Genomic DNA, 22,345 nt, shown 5'->3' on the forward strand with positions numbered 1-22,345 from the left:
TCAGTTTGCACTTCTGCAGATTGAGTAGATGTCACAGATTGTTCAACTTCTTCAGTTCGCAACTCAACACTTGGCAGCACAACCTCCAAACATGGAAACACAACTGTCAAAACAGATTCAGTAACAGTTTCAGTTTGCAACTCAACACTTGGGAGCACAACCTCCAAACATGGCACAACCTCCAGGCATGGCGGCACAACAACTGCTTCATCTGCAACAGTTTCAGATTGTCCTAGCGCGTGCAAAAAAGATTCAGTAACAGTTTCAGTTAGCTCATGTTCAGCAGTAACAGTTTCAGTTTGCTCATGTTCAGCAGTAACAGTTTCAGCAATAATAGTTCTCTTCCTTATAAAGCCATTGAGTCTTGCTTTTTTCACTGGTCAGCATTGTTCAACAACAAGAGGTGGGCCTTTTTCTGCACGCTTCCTCCTAAAACATAAAACATTTCATGGTTAGATACTAGAACAAGTAGCAAAATAAAAAACTTGCAAAAACAGTAACATAAACATACTTTGGCCTTTGAGGAGTGTAGATGCATTTGGATGAACCAATTCTGTGCCCAAGTACCTCACACAACTTGCACATATTTTTGTTACCTTGTTGAGCCCTTTTGGGATTTTCATTCTTTTCCTTATCCTTTTCCTTTTCCCCTTCCTACTACAACCATCTTTCTGAAACCATGCTTTGAATCTGCTCTGTTTTGGCCTCCCAGCCTTTCTTCTAGTGACAGGGGGAAACAAGGTAAATTCTATTTCCACCTGAGGCCACTGAGATTGGCCAGTCAGTGCAGGAATTGGACTTGCATATGCAGCTTTGAATTTTTATACTGAATAATACTCATGCAAATATGGGTGCATATTTAACCTGGGTTTAGATGCCAAAAAAGTATTGCATGCTCACATGGTTTTCCAGTGTGTTGCCACTCTTGGCAAGTGCACTCATGCAACTCTGTATTTACCACATGCCTCTTGCCACTTTTTGTATCTCTAACTTTAGGAGCCCACAAGGAAGATTTCTCAACAGATATATGTGAAAGATTTCTACTCCTGTTGACCACCTATTGTACCACTGCTGGAAGCTTGTCCCCTTCCAAAATATTAGCAATTTTTCCTCTCAACTCCCACAAACGCATGATCATGATCCTTATTTGGTCCATCATGTCATGCACATGCAAGTCTTTCAATTCCTTCACTTTGTTGTTAAAACTTTCTGCCAAGTTGTTATTAATATGATCACATTTTATGGTAGTATTAAAACCTGATCTGTACCACAACAGAGAATGGTGGTTGTTCAACCATGAAGCAAATTCATTATCACTACATGATGTCAATATCTTACCAAGGTGATAGGAATGTGTCTGTCTGGTGTACGATCTTGCTGTCGGCCATATTCGCCCAAATTCATCTCCTCTGAATTTTTTTATCAGATTCATCCACATATGTCCAAAACACTCCCTCTGCTCAGCATGGGGAAAAACTTTTTTACTGCATTTTCCAACCCTTTACATGCATATGTGTGGATGGCCAAAGGAGAAACTGGCCCTATGCATCTTTTCAGTTGCATCATGAACCATATCCATGATGCCTCTGTCTCTGATTGAAACATTTTATTGCAACTGGGAATATCCAGTTGTGTCCATCTAGAGCATTGCATGCAGCCAACTGACCATTCCACTTTCCAGTCAAAAAATATGAGTCTATGCTCAAATATGGGCGACAACCTGCTTTGAATCCATCTACGCAAGGCTTCAAACACATAAAAAACTTGCTGAAAAAAACCTTGCCACCCTCTGTTACCTCTGTATCTATCTCCACCACACTTCCAGGTGACCTCTTCTCCACCTCTGCTTTAAAACTATACAACATCCTAAATGTATTTGCCCAGTCACCATACAATGATTTCATCGCCCTTTGTTTTGCTTTCCACAATGTGGTATATTGCAGTTGGATGGGGTACAACTTCTCCAAGTCAACTTTAAGCCTCTTTATAATACTGTTTGGAGTCTTGGCTAAAATAGGAGTAATCTTCTCTGTAATCCAAAGCTGTGATTTCATCTTTGAAACACTCTATGAAGTGGTCATACATGTATGCTGGTGTGGTATTTGATTTACCCTTACTGTACTTCCATCAGGTTGTAGTCTGGCATATATGTACCATTTGCAAGCATTGCCACCACCATCATAACCTTTGCACCGAGCATAAAATTACTTTCGATCAGTCCACATAGTCTTGGCCTCGAACTCTTTTTACACTGCATAGGTCCTGAAAGACATCCTAAACTCAACCATGCTTGGCCACAACTTTCCCACCTCAATAACTGGGTTCTCTTTGTCATACAAACAACCCAGCTCATTATCATTTGTATCATCCACATCATCTGCAGCCATTCTCATCAGCTCTTCTTCATCCTCATTTGCATTTCTAGGGCCTGTGTTACCATCAGCAGGCAAAGAACTGTCATCCTTCTCCTTATCTTTGTCATCAACTTGAATGCCAAACATTTCGGCCATATCAATGTCAGATATTGGTGCAATGACCAAATCTGTTTTTTCATTCAACTCTACTACTTCCAGTCAACAACAATCTTCCTAGCACCATGGGTTCCCTCCTCTCCATCTGCATCAATCCCTATATTATCATCTAGTACAGTCGGTTCAGTCAACAATGCCAACATACTATTCTTTTGTGAAACCCACATATCATCTTGCAGCTGTGCAGCCATCTTTGGTGGCACATAACAAACTCTGGAATTAGTTTGCAGATCAATTAGCTCAGCATAAAATGTTACATGTTTGCATGCCCACCCTTCTTGCTGATCAATTTCAGCAACCATGGATTCTCCATCTTCAATTCTAAACGTTGCAGAGATACCTCTTGTTCTGGACCCCAAACATTACTCTCCCGAATTCTCTCCACCAAATTTCCCACGGCCTTCTCCTTCATGCTCTCTAATTCTTGGGGATCAACATCTGCAAGTTCGACATCCAACCTCACGGAGGTATCTCTATAAATGTCTTGGACACTGCCATCACTGAGCTTGGCACTACAGGAAAAAAATGCACTATAATTACGAATTTGGTGGCAGAACCAGAAGCTCCCCTGTTTTGTCAATGACGGGAAGCGGCAGTGTAAGCTCCGGTCACTACCAAATCGAGTTTGATAACAGCTGAAAGAGAAAAGAGGGAGGGGCGGCATTACCGATTTGAAGCATTGTCTCCTCGTTCCATCTAATTCAGCCCCCGCGCTCCTATCTAATCGAGATTCTAAATCGCCAAGAAATAGAGATTGAGGCCACATATCTATCCAAAATTCTGGGGAATGAGACTAGGGTTTCGAAAATACTCACTCGCAATAGCTCTGCCGCTGCCGAGAAAGGCGCTCCACCACCGCGGAGAAGAAACTGCTGCCTCTGCTGGAGAAGATGCACACGGTGGCACTGCTCTCCCAGTCGCGCACGGTCGAGTCAAATATGGTCACACAGTCACCGGTCGAGTAGTGGACGGTTGACTCTTGACGACGTGGCCCTAGGTGGACCCCACCAGTCAGAGCACATTTCTAACCAAATCTCAGCCTAACTAACAGCCAGCCAGCCCCGTAAACGGGTTGTGTTGCTTGAGCTATTTCTGCGCTGGGAGATGTCGCATGAGAGCCATTAGAATCAACGACGTCGCATGAGAGATAATTCAACTCAACGACGTCGCATGGGAGCTAATGGCCCGTTTATTTGTGGATCAAACAAGTGTGCCGATCTGTACGGCCGACACTATCATGTGAGCTCGGAGCTCGTGTGACTCCTGAGTGATGCCATGATCTACGTCTACATACGTATGTACCTAGAGTCCTAGACGGAATGTACGTGTGCATTAAAGATGTATAAACATCACTTACTATGTTTATAACTTTACAAGGTGGGGTGCACCCATAAGTGTGTTTACTTTCAAATTTCTCGTATATTCTTTGATGCCGTAATGTGGAGCGACTGATGAGCTGCAGCCCTCGGACGTTCCGTCTTCTTAACCATGGTTGGCATTTTATTGATTAAGCAACATTCCAAAAGCCCCGCGTAAAATTGAATAAAAAAAATCACATTTTCGTACGAGCTTTATTTAGCTAAAATATATGATACCATTTTATTTTATTTTTTGATTTGTTTTTTTCAAAAAGGAGGGTTTTCTAGCGCCTCTCCACCGTGTCATGCACAATCATGTTTATTATAATCAAATGTAGCAAATATTTAGAATGTTATAAAAAAAGCATGATGGTAAGGCCTCTCCGAATGCATTGGTGCTTAGATGAGGTGCTAAGTATATTAAAAATCTTAGCAACTAGTCTTTTCAATGCATAAGTGCTTAGGTTTTGTTGCTAAGCTTTTTTCATGGAATTCTTTAATAATTAAACTCCTTCATGCATTGGTTAGTAGTGTTTTTACATAGGTTCACGTGCTTTGCACCGTTTTTTCCTGGAGTCATCATAATACTCTCTCTCCTCTTTAATTGCTTTGCCACATCATTGTTTTTCCTATGTGGCACCCTTAGCACCGATGCACTGGGAAGGGCCTAAGTAAATACCCACACACCCATACTCAACAAGTAGCATGACATGACATAGGGTGAAGGGATGTGCTCTCGCGACCCCGACTCGCGTACCTCCAGTCCTCCACCAGCCCCCAACGGCGGAGGCCACCCCGGCCACGCTGGCCACCCTGCAGGCGCCTCCAATACCTCCTCGTTTGCGGCCGCTAAGAGCAAATCTAGCAGACCCCGCATCCCGCCCCGATCCGGAAAATAACCGCCAAAATGCGGGTTGGTGCGGGAAAACCTGCCCGATCAGACCCTGCATCCCGTCCCAGCCTGCAAATATTTTTGCAGGGCACAACAAAATGTCGACCCCAACCCGCGTATTCGCACGTTTCCACCTCGCAGCTGCGGTGCCCCGCATATGAGCGAAAGCGGTTGGTGGGGGGACATTTCAGCCCGCACTTTTTCTCACCAAAGCATATTCCGTGAATATGCGTTTTTACAGGTCTGTTATGCGGGGTGTGCATCCACGTCCGTGTGCGCCGCCCGCATAGACGTTTTTACGTGAACTGCAAATACGTTTTGCGGACCTGACGAAGAGTTTCTCTAATCCCTTCACGGCCGCTGCCCCTACCTGTAGGAACAGAATGGAGAACAGATGACACCGGACCCGCTCGCGCTCCCCGAAGGCTGCAATGACGAGTTCACCGGCTGCAACAGCGAGCCTTCCGGAGCGCTTGCCGACGCCCCCGTCGTCCTTGCCGGCGCCACCTCCAATCTAGAATCTACTGCCGGAGCCTCCATCTTTGATCCCCATCGGCACCCCCTGCTCGATTCCCATCGGGCGGATCACGATCCCGTCAGTCAGTTACTTCAGGCTGTGACGGAGGTGCTACTCGGCCCAAGGCCTGGTTCCTCGTCCGTCGTCACCGTGATGCACTTGCCACCTCTCGCTCGGTAGCCGCCAGCTCTGGGCCACCTGTCGGAGTCCATGCAGCTGCTTAAACTTTCCTGTCAGCTTGACCGTGAACCTCCGATGTCGACGACAGCTCTGGGCACGATGTTGTCTGCTTCAGCTCCGCACATCATTGTTGCGGGCGACGGGCTCGTAGTGCAGGCCCCTCCGCTGCGTCCAGGTTCGGGAGATGAGGCAGCGCCAGCAGCCCCTGTGTGTGACGCTCCATTCTGAAATGCGTTGGGTGTAGGCCTGGACACGGTCCGGTCCGGTCCGGTCCCGGTCCGGTCCGACGTTTGGACCGGCCGCCGCCGGACCGGACCGTACCGAGCTGGCAAGCGGTCTCATTTGTCAAGACCGGACCGAATTGATGCCAGCTCGGTCAAGCTTTTCCGGCTTGTGTGGACCGAGCCCACTTGTCCTTCTAGCTTCTGTTTAGTGCATATTTACCTGCACCAACACCACCAGTCCACCACGGCACCACCGTTGCTGCTGCCGCGGTGCCGCCTGTGGAGCAGATCCTCGGCCCGAGCAGAGGAAGGACTCTGCCACGACAAGCTAGCAAAGATCACAGGAGAAGAATTCGTGCACAAGTCGCTAGCGCCGCGTCCGGTCGCCGGTGCCGTTGCTTCTCAGGGAGAAGGACGGCGGGCATGCGACGGGGGAGATTACCTCTTCCTTTTCGTGGCGCTCGACGAGGAACCAGGGAAGGCGGGACTGACGGCGGCGTGCTGCCCTTCCTGGGACCCCGGCGTGCATGTCCTCCTCCAGGTCGGCCTCGGACGGGATGTCACCGTCGGCGTGAAGAGAAGAGGCCGCGAGCGATGGCGCCGTCGCCTAGGGTTAGGTCGCAGAGGACAGAGGCGTCTGTGTGTGTGTGACTTTGTCGAGCGAGGAGGAGGAATCGAGCGAGGGCGACCAGGTGTCCAGATCGACCCTTGTTGGGCTCGGTCCACTCTTTCGGACCGGTTAAAGACCGAACCGGACCGAATTATTTTCGGTCTGGAATACTCGACCCGGACCATCCTGTTTTGTTGTCGGGCTTGGACCTGTCCGGTCGTTGTCGGTGCACGAGCGGGCCCAAATGCCCGCTCGGCACGTCCAAGCTGAGTTGGGTGGCTCGCAGCTCCTCTCGAGGGGGCGCCACTCGGCTCCTCTTGCTTTTCGTTACCCAACTATCAACAAGCGATGTGCCCCTCCGGTGTGGTTGAGGGATAGGTGTTTCGGGTGCCTCTACCAGGGTCATCGTGCACACTCATGCAGAGATCCAATCCGATGCACGAACTGCCTTCGATTCGGTCACATTGCCCGCTTCTGTCATGCTAAGAAGACCGTCCATCAAGCTTCTCCGCTCCAATGTCCTGCTCCATGCTTACGTCCACTGCTGATGCTCCCATGACATATGTGCAGTTTCAGTTCCAGCCTGTCTCGGTTGAGCAAGTCGGGTTGACAGAGGAGACCGAGATGCTTCACACTAAGCTTTGCAACTACCTTGTGAGGGTGGCGAGTGTTTTGGGCTGGGCGGAGGCCCCTCTCACCAAACTAAAGGTGGTGTCGGATGTGTCTTTGGTGCCTGGGCTTCAGATTGGGGTTGTCCGATGTGTCCTTACTGTCCGAGATTCAAATTGATTCCGTCGAGGGGGGATTGAGCCGAGCCGATTTCATACCTATTCGTTTATTTTTATCACTCTAACATGGGTCCAGTCCACGTCTCTCTGCCCTACCTCGCATATATATATATATATATACGTGATGTCCCTACCAACCCTAGCCACTGTTACAACCTATGATTTAACACCGTTTCAGACCATTGCCACCATCCAAGTCTTCTTCATCCCTCCTTCCGGCGTGCACCACAAGAAGGGACAGTAGGCCTCTGGAACCTCGTGTTCTGTACAGGAGAGGGGTAATCTGTTAGACAATTAGGGTTTGTGGTGTACCCCCTATTCGTCTACGCTTATCCGTGGTGCCGCTCACAATCGCATGTCTGAGGCTAGGGGTAGGGACCTTCTTATACTGTCTTTCCAAAGAGTCCACCTCTTCTACAGTTATAAGATTCCTAGTCTTTAAACTAGTTTCCGGATAGAGTCCAGATCAAACTACCAACCACGATATAATTTGTCTGTTAGCGGATCCTATCCGTCGAGTCCCCGAAGCACGCCACTAGTAGAAAACAGGGCTATCGTTCGGCCCTGGCCAGCCCATTAGTCCCGGTTCTTCAATAACCGGGACCAGTGGGGGGTATTAGACCCGGTTCGTGAGCCCAGGGGGCCGGTCGGGGCCTCGTGGGCATTGGTCCCGGTTCGTGTAGAACCATTTGTCCCAGTTCAAGCCACGAATCGGGACCAATGGTCCTCGCTGCTGGCCCACAACCATTGGTCCCGGTTTGTGGCATGAACCGGGAGAGAAGGGGTGGCTTTAGTCTCGGTTCATGCCACGAACTGGTACAAATAAGTTGCCTATATATACCCATCGCCGCGGCAGAGCACTCTATTTTTTTTGGCCGGCGAGGGGAGGGCATTTTGGTGCTCTAGCTCACCTCCTATGCACATGAGGTGTTCGATGAAATGCCCGAGCCACACTAGTTAAGCTTTCTTCTCCCGAAGCTCGACCTAGGAGCTTCATTTTTCCCGAGATTTGTCTAGATTTAGGGGTCCCTCACGCCCCGTCCCCGTTTTCACCGCCGTTGATCGCCCGCGCCATTCTCGTCGCCGGCACCACCATGGTGACCCTCTTGTTCTTATCTTCTTTGTGATACTTGTCTGATTTTCTTACTTTAGATAGATACTTGTCTGATTTTTTTAATTTTGACACACATAATTATATGTAATGCACGCAGATGAACCGACAATGGATGTATGGTGACAGACACACCTCCGAGTACATTAAGGGCGTGCATATTTTTCTCCAAGTGGCTGAGGCAAACAAGCAGAATGGTTTTATGTGTTGTCCATGCAGTAAATGTGGGAATACAAAGTCTTACTCTCACCGGAAAATCCTTCACACCCACCTGCCTTACAAGGGTTTCATGCCACAGTATAATGTTTGGACGAGGCACGGAGAAATAGGGGTTACGATTGAAGACGGCGAAGAAGAAGAGAACGATGAAAACTATGTGCCCCCTGAATAGGGTGATGCAGCAACGGAGGGAGCTGCTGAAGATCAAGAGGAACCAGACGATGTGCCCGATGATGCTGTAACGGGGGAAGCTGCTGAAGATCAAGAGAAACCAGACGATGTGCCCGATGATGATCTCCGCCGGGTCATTGTCGATGCAAGGACGCAATGTGAAAGTCAAAAGGAGAAGCTGAAGTTCGATCGCATGTTAGAGGATCACAAAAAAAAGTTGTACCCCAATTGTGAAGATGGCAACACAAAGCTGGGTACCGTACTGGAATTGCCGTAGTGGAAGGCAGAGAATGCTGTGCCTGACAAAGGATTTGAGAAGCTACTGAAAATATTGAAGAAGAAGCTTCCAAAGGATAATGAATTGCCCGACAGTACGTACGCAGCAAAGAAGGTCGTATGCCCTCTAGGATTGGAGGTGCAGAAGATACATGCATTCCCTAATGACTGCATCCTCTACCGCGGTGCGTACGAGGATTTGAACGCATGCCTGATATGCGGTGCGTTGCGGTATAAGATCAGACGAGATGACCCTGGTGATGTTGACGGCGAGCCCCGCAGGAAGAGAGTTCCTACGAAGGTGATGTGGTATGCTCCTATAATACCACGGTTGAAACAACTGTTCAGAAACAAAGAGCATGCCAAGTTGATGCGATGGCACAGTGAGGACCGTAAGAAAGACGGGAAGCTGAGAGCACCCGTTGAGGGGTCGTAGTGGAGAAAAATCGAGAGAGAGTACTGGGCTGAGTTTGCACGTGACACAAGGAACGTATGGCTTGGTTTAAGCGCGGATGGCATTAATCCTTTCGGGGAGCAGAGCAGCAATCACAACACCTGGCCCGTGACTCTATGTATGTATAACCTTCCTCCTTGGATGTGCATGAAGCGAAAGTTCATTATGATGCCAGTTCTCATCCAAGGCCCTAAGCAACCCGACAATGACATTGATGTGTACCTAAGGCCATTAGTTGAAGAACTTTTACAGCGGTGGAATGGAAACGGTGTACGTGCATGGGGTGAGCACAAACAGGAGGAATTTAACCTGCACGCGTTGTGATGGTTCCTTCTCTTTGGGTGTCCACCCCCCGCGACGTTACCCGTCGGGCACTACGGTTCTAGCTGTATTAATGATGCTTTATATATGATTGTATTCGAGGAGTATTAATTAGTGATAATATTCGACGATGTATGGACACAAGAGATCGATGATGTAGTCTTGCTTATAATTGAATGCATGCTAATTTGAATACTACTTTATTTTATGATTTGTTTTTGCTTATTGAATGTTCAAACTGGAAAAGTACTCCTACTTTGAATGCTAAAATTAGAGAGCACTATGCAGAAATCTAGGAGCCCCCCTCCATCATCCGCGCCGTCGTCGCCGTCACCGACCGCCCTCCGACCTCGAGTTAGGGTCTATATTGTTTTACGCTATTTTACCTTAAATAGGGTATTTAATTAGGTCCTCCCTAATACTAATGATCATGTTGCTGTAAATGTTGTATCACAATGTTGTAAAGGGTAGTAATTGGTCTCTTCTGCTGCTTTTCAGAGATGGAGTTCTTCACGGTTATACTTGAGAAATCCTCGAGGCTGGTGCTATCGCACAATTTTGTGAAGATGCTGGACGGCCATTGACTACAGAACATGAAGCTGAGGCAGGCCGGTAACGGGCTTCGCAAGCTATGGGACGTGGAGGTGGTGTTCGACGCCGATGGCCGCATGTACCTAGATCGTGGCTGGAAGCAGTTCGTCCGTGCCTACGACCTGGGGATCGGGTACTTCCTTGTCTTCAGGTACGACGGCAACGCCACGTTCGCCGTGAAGGTGTTCGACACGACTATGTGTCGGAGGCGCTACCAGGATACGACGATGCCGGTACGCTCTGTCTCTTCTTCCTCTCCATTAGGCTATCTCTCACATTCATTTTTTTAACAAAAATTTGGCATTTGGGAAGGCAATGGGAGCAGGAGCAGCGAGTACTGCGACAGGTGCTATGTCTACGGCAGCAGCGACTCTGGCAGCAAAAGTAGCAGCGACTCTGGCGACAGCAAAAGTAGCAGCGACGATGGCCTCGCGATGGATGTCCCACAGCTGGGCGACAGGGCCATGCCAATTGTGGTAGAGGAGTACATCCCACAGCCTGGCCTGGGGCTTCGCCCCTCTAAGCGCATCAAGATGATGAAGGAGAAGGTGAAGAAGCAGGAGTGAAATATCTTAAGAACCTGATGGCTTTAATCTTTATAGTATAAACCTTTTAAGTACGATAGTGTTGAACTTCTATTGCACTTTTAAGTATGATGGTGGTGTGCCTGATGAAATTTTGTGCATGCTCATGGATGCTCCTTGTTATTATGATGTATGATGATGCCTGATTAGTAGGACTTGTTATTATATATGATGATGTATGATGCGAGCATGAAGAGTTATTATATATCAGCGGGTGAAATGAACATAGCAGCAGCGTTGGTAAACCAAGCACGAAGATAAGAGAGGACACTTCTCTCTATTAGCTAGCTAATAACAACCTAAATTAACCCCCAAAACCCCTAAAACGGCCACTTTAAAAAAAACCCTCTTCTGCAGCCAGTTTCTGACGCGTGGATGCCTTTTGGTCCCGGTTTATGTCACCAACCGGGACCAAAGGCCTCCCTGCCTGGGCTGCCCGCAGCGGCCACGTGGATGCCCATCTATCCCGGTTCGTGTAAGAACCGAGACTAAAGGGGGAAGGCATTAGTAACGACCTATGAGTCCCGGTTCAAGAACCAGGACTAATGGCCCTTACGAACCGGGACAAATGCCCTGTTTTCTACTAGTGCGCGCTTGTGAGCAACGCGTCATAACAGAGTATAAGTTTCTTTAATTATGTAGATCAACATTAGGGACGTAATCTAACTATACGATCTAGCTCCTTCTAATTATCAGCGTACCCGGGTAGTCTTTCCAATGTATAAAATATATTGTATTCCACCGATAATTGACCAGCTTCCATAATTATACAACTTAAGTATTCCAACAACTAATAATTCCATGATAATCATGTAAAATAATTTCATGTATAATTCCATAATGAGGTATTCCGAATGTTATCAATTCTTATTATTTGAATATAGTTGCAGGACACATAATTCCAACATAATCGGGTTTTTGACGAGCGCAGTCACGCGAGTGCTCGCAGCGACAACTTTTCGGATGACGACTTCTTCTCTAACCTTGGCAACCTCTTCATCAACGACATGGGCGACTCAGCGTGGACGACACGAGCTGGCTTTTGTCCCGGCTCGTGGCCCCCTCAGACCAAAAAATCTTCGGTCCGGTCCGGTTAAAGCCCGGACCGCTCGGTCGGACCGAAGAAGAAGCCTAGGCAAACGAGGCAACATCCGCAGATCGTGCTCGTGTGGTCATCTGTCTCGTCCACACGACGGCCGAAAGAGATAGAAGAAGACTCACGTTACGTGCTGCCTTATTCCCTTTTATTCAGTTCGAGAGAAAATAGAAAAAACGAGAGAAATGGGGTGATCCCATGATCACGGCGCCATCAGAGATTCACTTGTTTTTGCTCCACCTATGGAGATAACTGCATACAGGATCATACGGAATAACATCCCTCCATGATTCACGCCGTTGTTTCCTTTTGCTTTCAAATCTAAGTAATCTTTCTCTTTGTTTCCAATCTATAAATCTCTTCCTTTATTTTGTATGGACTCCACACCGTTGTTTCCTTTTAATCGCGACTAAAAAACGAAATAGGCTTGATCCGAGAATTACGTTGCCAGCCCACAATTAACTGCACGTCCAATTCTATCCACACATCACGGAAAGACTAATCGCGGGCTCATGCACGTTGTAGATTGCTTGCATGTGCAACAGAGAAAACTCAACTGCTAATCGTGGGCTAACATCACTTTTCCACGGCTCGTCTACCTCTCACCACCGGCTCTCGCGCACATCTTTCACCTCGCCACACTGGCACCCCCTCTCCCTCGCGCCTCTCTCTCCGCCACCCATATTAGATACGTCTTCTCCGGCTCCAGCCACTATGATGCTTCTTCGACCACCTGTCCAGCAACCTAGGCCCACATGGCAGTGAGTGCACATCGCCAGGACCGTGAGGACCATCGGGCCGCACCGAGCTTCATGTCCAACGGTCCGGTCCCAGGAATCGGGACTGCCGCACTGCTCGGTTCGGTCCGGACCGGAACACCGACGGCCGGTCCAAACGTCGGCTCGGACCGGGACATCAACATCGGTTGTTCGACTCCCGCTGCACCGTATGCTATCTTGTCCTCTTTGTTTGAAATCATGAAAGAATTCCTATGTCTAGTTTGTGATTCGATCTACTCGTTTACTATGATAATCTGCATGATTAGTTTAGTCTATGCTATTGGTATCATGATTTATTTATTATTTACTTGAATTAAATTTTGTAGTAATCTGCTCGTATATTCAACAGTTGCTGCTAGGTTAACATCCTCAACAGCAACCGTAAAAGCCAAGAGAACTGGCAGGCAGCTTATCTGTTCACCCAAATCAGATCGTAAGCAGGCAGTCAGACTTGGACTAAAGCTACAGAGCACACATGAACCGGGAATTGCAGGCGAGTAGGTGACCAACCTTGTTGCAAAGCATTGGATTCTCGCATGACATGGAAGCGTCTTCGAACTCTATAAATAGAACGTAGCAGCTGTTATCTCTCCCACATCAAAAACACATCGCACGAGCTAGTACAACCATAGACATCCATCAAAATGGCTTCAAGAAACGCCGCAGTATTCCTCGTCGGGCTGCTCCTCTCGTGCGTCGCCATGAGCAGCGGGGCAAGAATCCTGGAGGAGGAGGCGACTACGTCCAAAGGCGAGGAGCACCTGCCGGATCTGCCAACGCTGCCCAAGGTCGAGCTACCGCCATTCCCGGAGGTGCATCTGCCACCTAAGCCAGAGCTGCCCAAGGTGGAGCTGCCGACGTTCCCGGAGGTGCACCTGCCACCCAAGCCAGAGCTGCCAACGTTCCCGGAGGTGCATCTTCCAGCCAAGCCGGAACTGCCCAAGGTGGAGCTGCCACCTAAGCCTGAGATGCCCGCCATCCCCGAGTTCCACTTCCCGCAGCCAGAGACTAAGCCATGAAGATTGTCTTCGGTTGTCTTCTCTTTGCTTGTGCTCCTACATGCCCCTGTTGGTCCTGTTGTGTATTTCGTGTGGTTGTGTAGTTTGGATTTTGGGCGAGTCATTTGTGTGATGTGAAGCGCTTACCTATGGCGTCTACCCCCTTCGTTCCTAAATATAATTTTTTCTTAAAGATTTTACAAAGAGACTATATACAAAATAAAATGAGTGAATCTATACTTTAAAGTGTGTCTATGTACATTCGTATGTAATCCTTTATTGAAACCTTAAAAAACGTATATTTAGGAATAGAGGGGAGTATTTAGATGGAACGTACATGCATAAAGCAGATGGATCTTTACATCAATGTTTTTCCCTTTCTTCATTTTTTTTTGAAATGTTTAGACTGTGGTCCTCATGCACACTTCTTTATAAAATAGGAACATCACTTGCATGTTATGTAGTCTAGTCTTTGCTTTTATTTGACTAGATGTTAGAAAAAAATAATAGATTGTAACAAGATGCCTGAATAATATGCTGTTTTGTACTAGCATAGAAGTAGAGAAAGAAATAGCTTTTCAATTCATATATTTATTGACATCTGCACATTTCGATGTCGATTTTATCCTATAGTTGTACATTTATGACATATATTACCCCGTTTAATGAAAATTTTATTGAAACATAAGACTTTCGTGACTTTTAACACGGTAATTCCTCAGTTTTGCATTTTTCTTGTTTATATTAGATAGAATCGACATGTTGTGTTAATGATTTGTAGAAAAACCTGTATAGATCGGACGGAATAATTGACGATCATGTTCAGATTTCACTTGTCTATTTGTTCGTTTCCTCGTCATCGTTCATAAATTTTTGAAACCCCGACGTCACCTCACACCTTGCCTGATGGACACGCATTAGAAAACGAGTGGTCAAAGCTTTCGAAAGTAGTATTCCAGAGGAATTTTCTCTCAATATGTTAATTAGTGTCACAAACGTAGAACTACAAGGTAAAAGGTGAAATTCACTCTTCATATTTTATCTTTCAGTTTTGCCTCTTGCTAGAACAGAGGAGGTAGCCACTTATTCTTTAACTAATGTGTGCAGTCAAAACAGTATTGTTATCCCACAATCATTTGACTAGTGTAGCTGATGCAGTGGCGAAGCCACACTTGAGATGACACTAGTAGAAAAAGGGCCTTTAGCCCCGGTTTGGTTGGACCATTAGTCCCGGTTCGCGAATCGGGACTAATCAACCGGGACTAATGCTAGCCCCGGTTCTGCCCCGAACCGGGGCTAAAGACCTTCCACGTGGCGGGGCTCGGAGCGAGGGGGGAGGGGTATTAGTCCCGGTTCGTATTACGAACCGGGGCTATTTCTTCGCTGTTTTTCAAGATCAATTTTTAGGGTTTAGGGTTTTGCACTAAATTGGATGGGGCTACTTTGCTGCCCCCAATTTTCCCATTTATTTGTTTTAAGCACTTTTTAATTGTTATTTTTATTAAATTGGATGGTACATACACAGCAATAAAAGAACAACTATATTGCACATCATCGTCACGGATATATTACACCATCTCACCCGTCGTGCTTTGACGAACATATTACAAAATGTTGAAACGAGTTACACATATGCACATATGTCTCTTTTATACTATAACATTTCATACCATTCTAGTACTCCGACAATTTCCTCTTGAATTGCTCGTACACGTTCCTGTGGTAGAAGACCGTCCCGCAACCGTTCGATCTAATTTAAAGAATGGGTCAATATATATATCAATGAAACCAAACACAATTCACCGTAATAAAATAAAGTTGTGAGTATTGTTTATCGTACTTCGATTTTTTTTTATGTCACGGTTTTTGCCCTTCTCATGGGTCGTCTGGCGAATGAACTCGCAAAGATAGTATCCACATAAATTGTTCCCATGTTCCTGCCTCAAGCACTTTACGAGAAGAGAGTTCAATCAAAAACATAATCAAGAATTATAATGGTATTGGAACTAGAATAAAGAGATGCGCGGATCTAGCTAGTAGTTACTTACATCTATTTGTTTAAATGTAAGCTCTGACTTCCAATCACCCCGAGCCTTGGCGGTGAACCGTTTCCAAGCCCTGTCAAGAAAAGGAAATGAATTAAAAAGGTCTATATTAATTCCTTGCTATCAGAAAATGAACGAGAACTTGCCGATATAGTGCCATAATGATTGAAATTATCTCTGGAGGCAATCCTCCATGTTCGTCCATTCATCGAGGGATGTGCGTTTCGGGTCCATGACTATTACTTCTCCCTTGTCAGGTACAATGATTAACAAAATAAAGTGGAACCTGCGCACGCATAACGAGTCAATTATACACTTATAATAACATCGAGTAAGTGAAAATAGATTGTGTGTAGTAACACTCACTTGAAGTTGTAAGGAAATAGTATTTCCCTTTTGGTACCGGCAAACCTTAACCCTTGTACCAAGTTATTCTCTGTATCGTGAGGTCTCGTTGAGAGACTTTGGTGATGAATGAAATATGGGTCAATGAACCCAATGTCATAGATTTGTCCTCTTTTGAATTCGAGAATCTTTATTCTGCAAAATTAATATAGTGATGAGTAAGATTATACATGCAAGAATGAGCTGAGTAAGACTTAATGACATAAATTAATAATACTTATAAACAATAGGCATTGATGATAGATTTGGCGAGGGCGTCTTATTGGTATAACTAAAATAATTTGTCGAATTCAATCATTACCACGCCATCTCCATGCCTGTAATGCTCGTTTTTAAATTGAAGGTACATCCAATTTTCCTGTTGAGCACATGCTCGTATGTACCACTCATGCAATCTTTGCATTTTTGTTGGTAGCTCGTTGACTAACTCAGGTTTGACGAGAGGAGCCCCGTGCCGGTACGTGTATGCTATCTTAGTGAATACCTCCAAATGGTTTAAGTACTCATCAATAGACATGCACTAGTAGAAAAAAGGCCTTTTGTCCCGGTTCGTAAGGGCCTTCTGTCCCGGTTTCGGAACCGGGACTAAAAGGTCGTTACTAATGCCCTTGGCCTTTAGTCCCGGTTCTTACACGAACCGGGACAGATGGGCCTCCACGTGGCCGGTGCGGCGAGCCCAGGCAGGGGGGCCTTTAGTCCCGGTTGGTGACACCAACCGGGACCAAAAGGCATCCACGCGTCAGCATTTCAGGTGCTGGGGTTTTTTTTTGAAAGGGGAGAGGGGGTTTTGGGGGGTTAATTTAGGTGTTTTATATATTGTGTTAGCTAGCTAATGAATAGAGAGAAGTGTGCTCTGTTATCTCTGTGCTTGGTTGACGCTACATACTATACATATAGAGAGGACTAGACACGCTAGCTAGTAAGCAAATGAAGGAAAGAGAAGATCGTCATGAACATACGCATACAAAGAGAAGTGATATCGACCACCTCTCCTTCTCTGAGAGATTGGTCAAACAACAAGTTCTTGTATATCTATCCGACGCTACTGGCTACATATATACAATATAATTATCTCTTACAATATAATCTCCTAATTAAAATTCAACTGATTACGGTTCACATGGTATTCTCCGTCTTCAGGGATCACGTGGTCAAGAAAGAATGCCGCCAATTCCTCTTGAATTCCTCGCATACGATCTGCTGGTAGGAGTTCATTCCGCATCCGATATATCTAATTTGAAGAAGGGGGTCAATACATATATATGAATAAATGAAACTGAACACAAATGATGGTAATAAAATAAAGTTGTGAATATTATTATTTACGCACGTCATATTGTTTGTCAGAGTAGCCCCGCTCACAGGTCACGTGGCGGATGGACTCGCAAATGTAGTATCCACAGTAATCATTCCATGGTTCCTGCCACAACCACTATACAAGAAATAGAGGTCAATCAAACTGATAGTTAGCAAGCATGCTAAATGGTATTGATGAAACTAGCGCTTGAATCACTACGAGATGCGTGGAACATGCTACTATAGTACTTACTTTTGGGTGTCTAAATTGCAGCTTCTTCGGCAGTCCTGGATTTTTTGCGGTGATTTTTTTCCAAACCCTGTCAGACAAAGAATACAATTACTTGATATCAGGAAATGAACAAAGTTGCCGATATGGTGTGATAATGATCGATTTAACTTACTTCTCAAGAATTTCAGTCATGTCCGCATACTCGTTGGGATCTTTTTGTCTCGAGTCTAAGACGGTTACTAGTCCCTGCTCAAGCTTAATCTCTAGGAGAATATAGTGGAAGCTGCGCACGCATGCATAACTCATCAATTACATTACTATAAACTTGACTAATAAGGGAAACCGAATATGCACAAGACAGTAACACTCACTAGAATTCGTAAGGGAAGAGTATTATAGCTTTGTTTTGATTCAATACAAACGATTGTAGTAGGTTGACCTCGGTATCTTTGGCCTGAGATTTAATCATAAATGCATCTACGAGATTTGTGTTAATGAACCCAATATTACCGATTTGTCTTTTCTTCAATTCGACGATCTTCAATCTGCATATAATATAGTGAGGATAATTAAAAATACATGCAATGAAAGAGCTGACCTATATATAGAGACTTAATGACAGAAGTAGTACTACTTACAGGCAGTAGAAAGTGATCATTAATTTATCAAGGGCCTTTAGATTGGAAAACGGGAAGAACTCCTCAAATGGAACCATCAACAATTCAAGTCCAACGAGGTCATGCTCCTTTCTAACTCCCATCGTCAAAATATTACTCCCCCAGACTCTTTGCAAGTTTTCATGTACCAATCATGGAATCTTTGCATCATCGTTGTTAGAGATCTTTCATCTTTGACGAGAGGCTTCCCGTACACGTATTTGTGTTCGTCCACCTCCAATAAATCAAAATGCGCATCATCGGGCAGGTAATCTACAGGATTGGTACCGGGCAACAAGATCCCCAGATGATTAGTGACGATATCGCTAGACACCTTGAGCGGGGGGAATGATTGGTTCGCTTGTTCGCCGAGCAGGGCAACTTTTTTCCAGCTCGTCGTTCTGCTAACCTTTGATCACTGACAGTACTTCCCGATCGCTGCGCTTCGATAAATGACTTTGTAATAATGCGCTCATAGTTGCCTTTCGTCGGAGACTTTGCTGGTTTCTTCACGGCAGCCAGAGTACACTTTGCTTTTACCGGATCTATCTTCTCCTCCGGAGGTGGATATCTTTTTGCTTTCACCCCTTCAAAGAAGTTCTTCACTTCGGCTTCCATGATCTTCTCGTTTTCCTCCGGGCTCCTCTCATATGGTAACTTCTCTAGAGGCTTCAGAGAAGGACCGTATTTGTATTGCCTGCCTCTGGCTGTACTGCTACACGTCGGAGCAGACGGAGCGGCTGCGACTGTCTTTCCTTTCTTACCAGGCGGAGGAGAAGGACTACGCGCCGGAGGAGCCGGAGCGGCAGCGGGTCTCTTCAGCCCTTGTTGACGAGGCGGAGAAGGAGGAGGTAGTTGGCTGCTCGGGAGCACCTGTGTAGGCGGAGAAGGAGGCAGAGTGCCGTCACATGCCGGAGAAGGAGGCTGAGTGCCCTGATCACTTGCCGGAGGAGGCACAGGAGGAGGCGGGCCCTGACTCGTCGTCGTCGTCGTCGGAGGAGGAGTCCAGTTCGGAAGGTGGATGAGCTCCTTCCGCCATAGGCATGGAGTCTTCAGAGAAGAACCCAGCCGAATCTCCCTTTCACCCGTAGGGTGGTCAAGCTCAAGGTCCCCAAATCCTTCCGTTATTTGATCCACCATCACCCTAGCATATCTTTCCGGAATCGGCTGGCCGTGGTAGGTTGAGCCAGGTTCATTAGGTATAACAGAGCCAACAGCCGCCTTGACTTTGAATGTCATCCATTGCGTCATAAGGTGGCAATGTTGAGACTCTGTGATAGCATCCACGGGGTAGCACGTGAAGACACGCTCTAGCTGCTGAGTCTGCTCGGTGGAAGCCACGCTGCTTCTCCGCTGAGATGGCGGGGTAGCTTCAGGAGAAGCTTCGGTAGGTCGTTTGCTGCGATCTGCTTCTCTTTCCTCTAGCCCTTGTACCCTTTCGTGCAGCGCCTGCTGTTGGCCATGCTCCGCTTTCTTCCTCCTCTCCTGGGTTTTGTAACCCCGTGCGTCCGGAAACCCAGCCTTCCACGGAAGGGAGCCTCGCGTGCCTCGTGTCTGTCCAGGGTGCTCAGGATTCCCGAGGGCCATTGTGAGCTCGTCATTCTCTTTGTCTGGAATGAACGCCCCTCCTTGTGCTGCGGCGATATAGTGCTGAAGCTTCCTGACGGGTATTCACAGCTGCTCTTCCGTCCAAACGCACTCTCCTGATACAGGGTCCAAGGTTTCGCCAACCCCGAAGAACCAAGTCCGGCAACGGTCTGGCCATCTCAATGTCTATGGTTCGACCTCTTTAGCAATCAGGTCATTCTCAGCCTTGTCCCACAAAGGTCGGGCTTTGAGGTAACCACCTGACACCGTGCGATGGTGATGCTTCTTCTTTCCAGCATTTTTCTTGTTTGTCGCTGACATCTTCTTACTCTTTTCTGATGTCTTGTGGGCCACAAATGCGGGCCATTGATCTCTGATCTTCTCAAACCGGCCAGTGAATTCTGGTCTCTCTTCTTTGTCGACAAACATTTTCAGCTCATTCTTCCACCTCCTGAATAGTTCTGCCATCTTCTTAAGAGCATGAGACTTGATCAATTCCTCAAAAACTGGCTTCTCTGGATCCTCCTCTGGCGGTAGGGTGAAATTTTCCTTAAGCGTTGTCCAAAGATCTTCTTTCTGTTTATCGGAGACATAAGACGTCGTCACCTCAGGGTCTTCCTTCTTTGGATTTAACCATTGCTGGATACTGATCGGGATCTTGTGCCTAACAAGAAACCCACACTGAGCACGAAATGCATCCCTTGTCCGGATGGGTTCAATCGGCTTGCCATCGCGCGCGATTGCTGTGATCTCAAACCTTTCATCCGAGCGCAACTTTTTCTTTGGGCCTCGTTTGTTTACCGAAGTTGAGGTCGATCCGGAGGGCTAGAGAAAAAAGAAGAAATATGAGAGTTAATTAATATGTGTACATATGAAAACAATGAATGCATCAATTAACTAGTCAGCACGGGCTTAACTAATATATATATATACCTAGCCGGACTCGATTCGGTCAACGGAGCCGTCATGAACGCCCTCTTCTTCACCCGGTCCTTCCAGATCATCATGAACGCCCTCTTCTTCACCCGGTCCTTCCAAATCATCATGAACATAGCCCTCTTCTTCACCCGGTCCTTCCAAACCATCTGTGTCTCTGAGAAACGACGCAATTACATCACTTCCTTGTGCGATTATCTCCCCCAAATCGCTTCTTCCTCTTCGTCTCGGGAGTGATCCATAGTTTCTGCAAATATTTACAACATGTCAATTATTATTCAAACATGGTACAGATGGATATATATTAGTGGCAAACGTAGAACTAGCTAGCTAATCACATTAAGGAATCATGTTAGTGGCCTCGACGCTGCTTCTCTAGGGTTTGGGGTGGCCTAGACAACGCTTCAAGGGTTTGGGGTGGCCTCGACACAACGCTTCAAGGGTTTGGGGTGGCCTCGACGACAACGCTCTTTTAACTTGGTAAATTTGGGTGGCCTCGAGAGAGTTTGTCGGGTAGGGGTGCGATGGGAGGGGGTAGGAGACCAACATCACTTTTTCTCTAGGGTTTGGGTGTCCTCGAGAGTTTTGGTCGAGCGAGAGGGCCAGGGGGGGTGCTCCCGTGGTATAAGTTATCACGGTCGAGAGTGGGTATATATATCGACCGCCCCTCATGTCGAAGTTATCCGGGAGGGGGTTATATCGACAACGATGCGACATACATATACATGGGAAAATAATGTTATCGGGGAGGGGTTATATCGGTACCCCCCTCGTGTTGAAGTTCGATTGAGAGGGGGTATATCGACAATGACATACCCAATAAAAAATAAGAAGACAAAAGAAGATAAAAAAAAGGAGAAGAAGAAAGGAATAGAAGAGAAGCAGTCGAAGAAAAAAAAGGAGAAGAAGACAGGAATAGAGGAGAAAGAAGAAAAAAAATAGAAAATTTCTATTTTTTTTCTTCTTTCTCCTCTATTCCTTTCTTCTTCTCCTCTTCTTTTCTTCTTTTTTCCTCTTCTTATTTATTTCTCCTATTCTTCCTCTCCTCTTCTTCTCCTTTCTTCCTCTTCTTATTTTCCTTTTTCTCCTCTCATTCTTTTTCTTCTTCTTCGTTATCTTCCTAGCTATATATAATACTTTTCTAAAAATGTAACTTTTGCATATATAAAACTTTTTCTTCTTCTTGCTTCTTGCTTCTTCCTTCTCTTCCTTCTTTTCCTAAATATATAAAACTTCTCTAAAAATGAAACTAACCTAAAATGTATTAAATCAGAGAACATATATAGATAAAACTAACCCAAAATGTACTAAAAATCTAACTTTTATATGCACAAAGAACATACATACATATATACATTTTTATAAAAATGCAAAAAACAAATCATCATTTATATGAACAAAGGAGAGGACAGGTGGGCGGCGCCGGCCTGACCAAGGAGAGGCACGACGCCGGCGTCGGTGTAGAGGGCGGCGACGGCGGCGTGGTCG

General features: G+C 46.2%; 1 protein-coding gene across 1 annotated transcript; it reads left to right on the forward strand.

Moving 5' to 3' along the window:
* The first annotated feature begins 13,308 nt into the window (after nt 1-13,308).
* LOC123429730 (protein PELPK1-like) lies at nt 13,309-13,946 on the forward strand. Its single transcript, XM_045113737.1, has one exon. It carries the CDS (start codon nt 13,347-13,349, stop codon nt 13,719-13,721), a length of 375 nt encoding a protein of 124 aa, XP_044969672.1. The 5' UTR covers nt 13,309-13,346; the 3' UTR covers nt 13,722-13,946.
* Nucleotides 13,947-22,345: the final 8,399 nt, after the last annotated feature.

This window comes from Hordeum vulgare, chromosome 2H (assembly GCF_904849725.1).
Source record: "Hordeum vulgare subsp. vulgare chromosome 2H, MorexV3_pseudomolecules_assembly, whole genome shotgun sequence".
NCBI lineage: Eukaryota > Viridiplantae > Streptophyta > Magnoliopsida > Poales > Poaceae > Hordeum > Hordeum vulgare.

Excerpts from the sequence above, each read along its gene's own strand:
- LOC123429730 (XM_045113737.1), top strand. The coding sequence starts at position 13,347 with ATGGCTTCAAGAAACGCCGCAGTATTCCTCGTCGGGCTGCTCCTCTCG.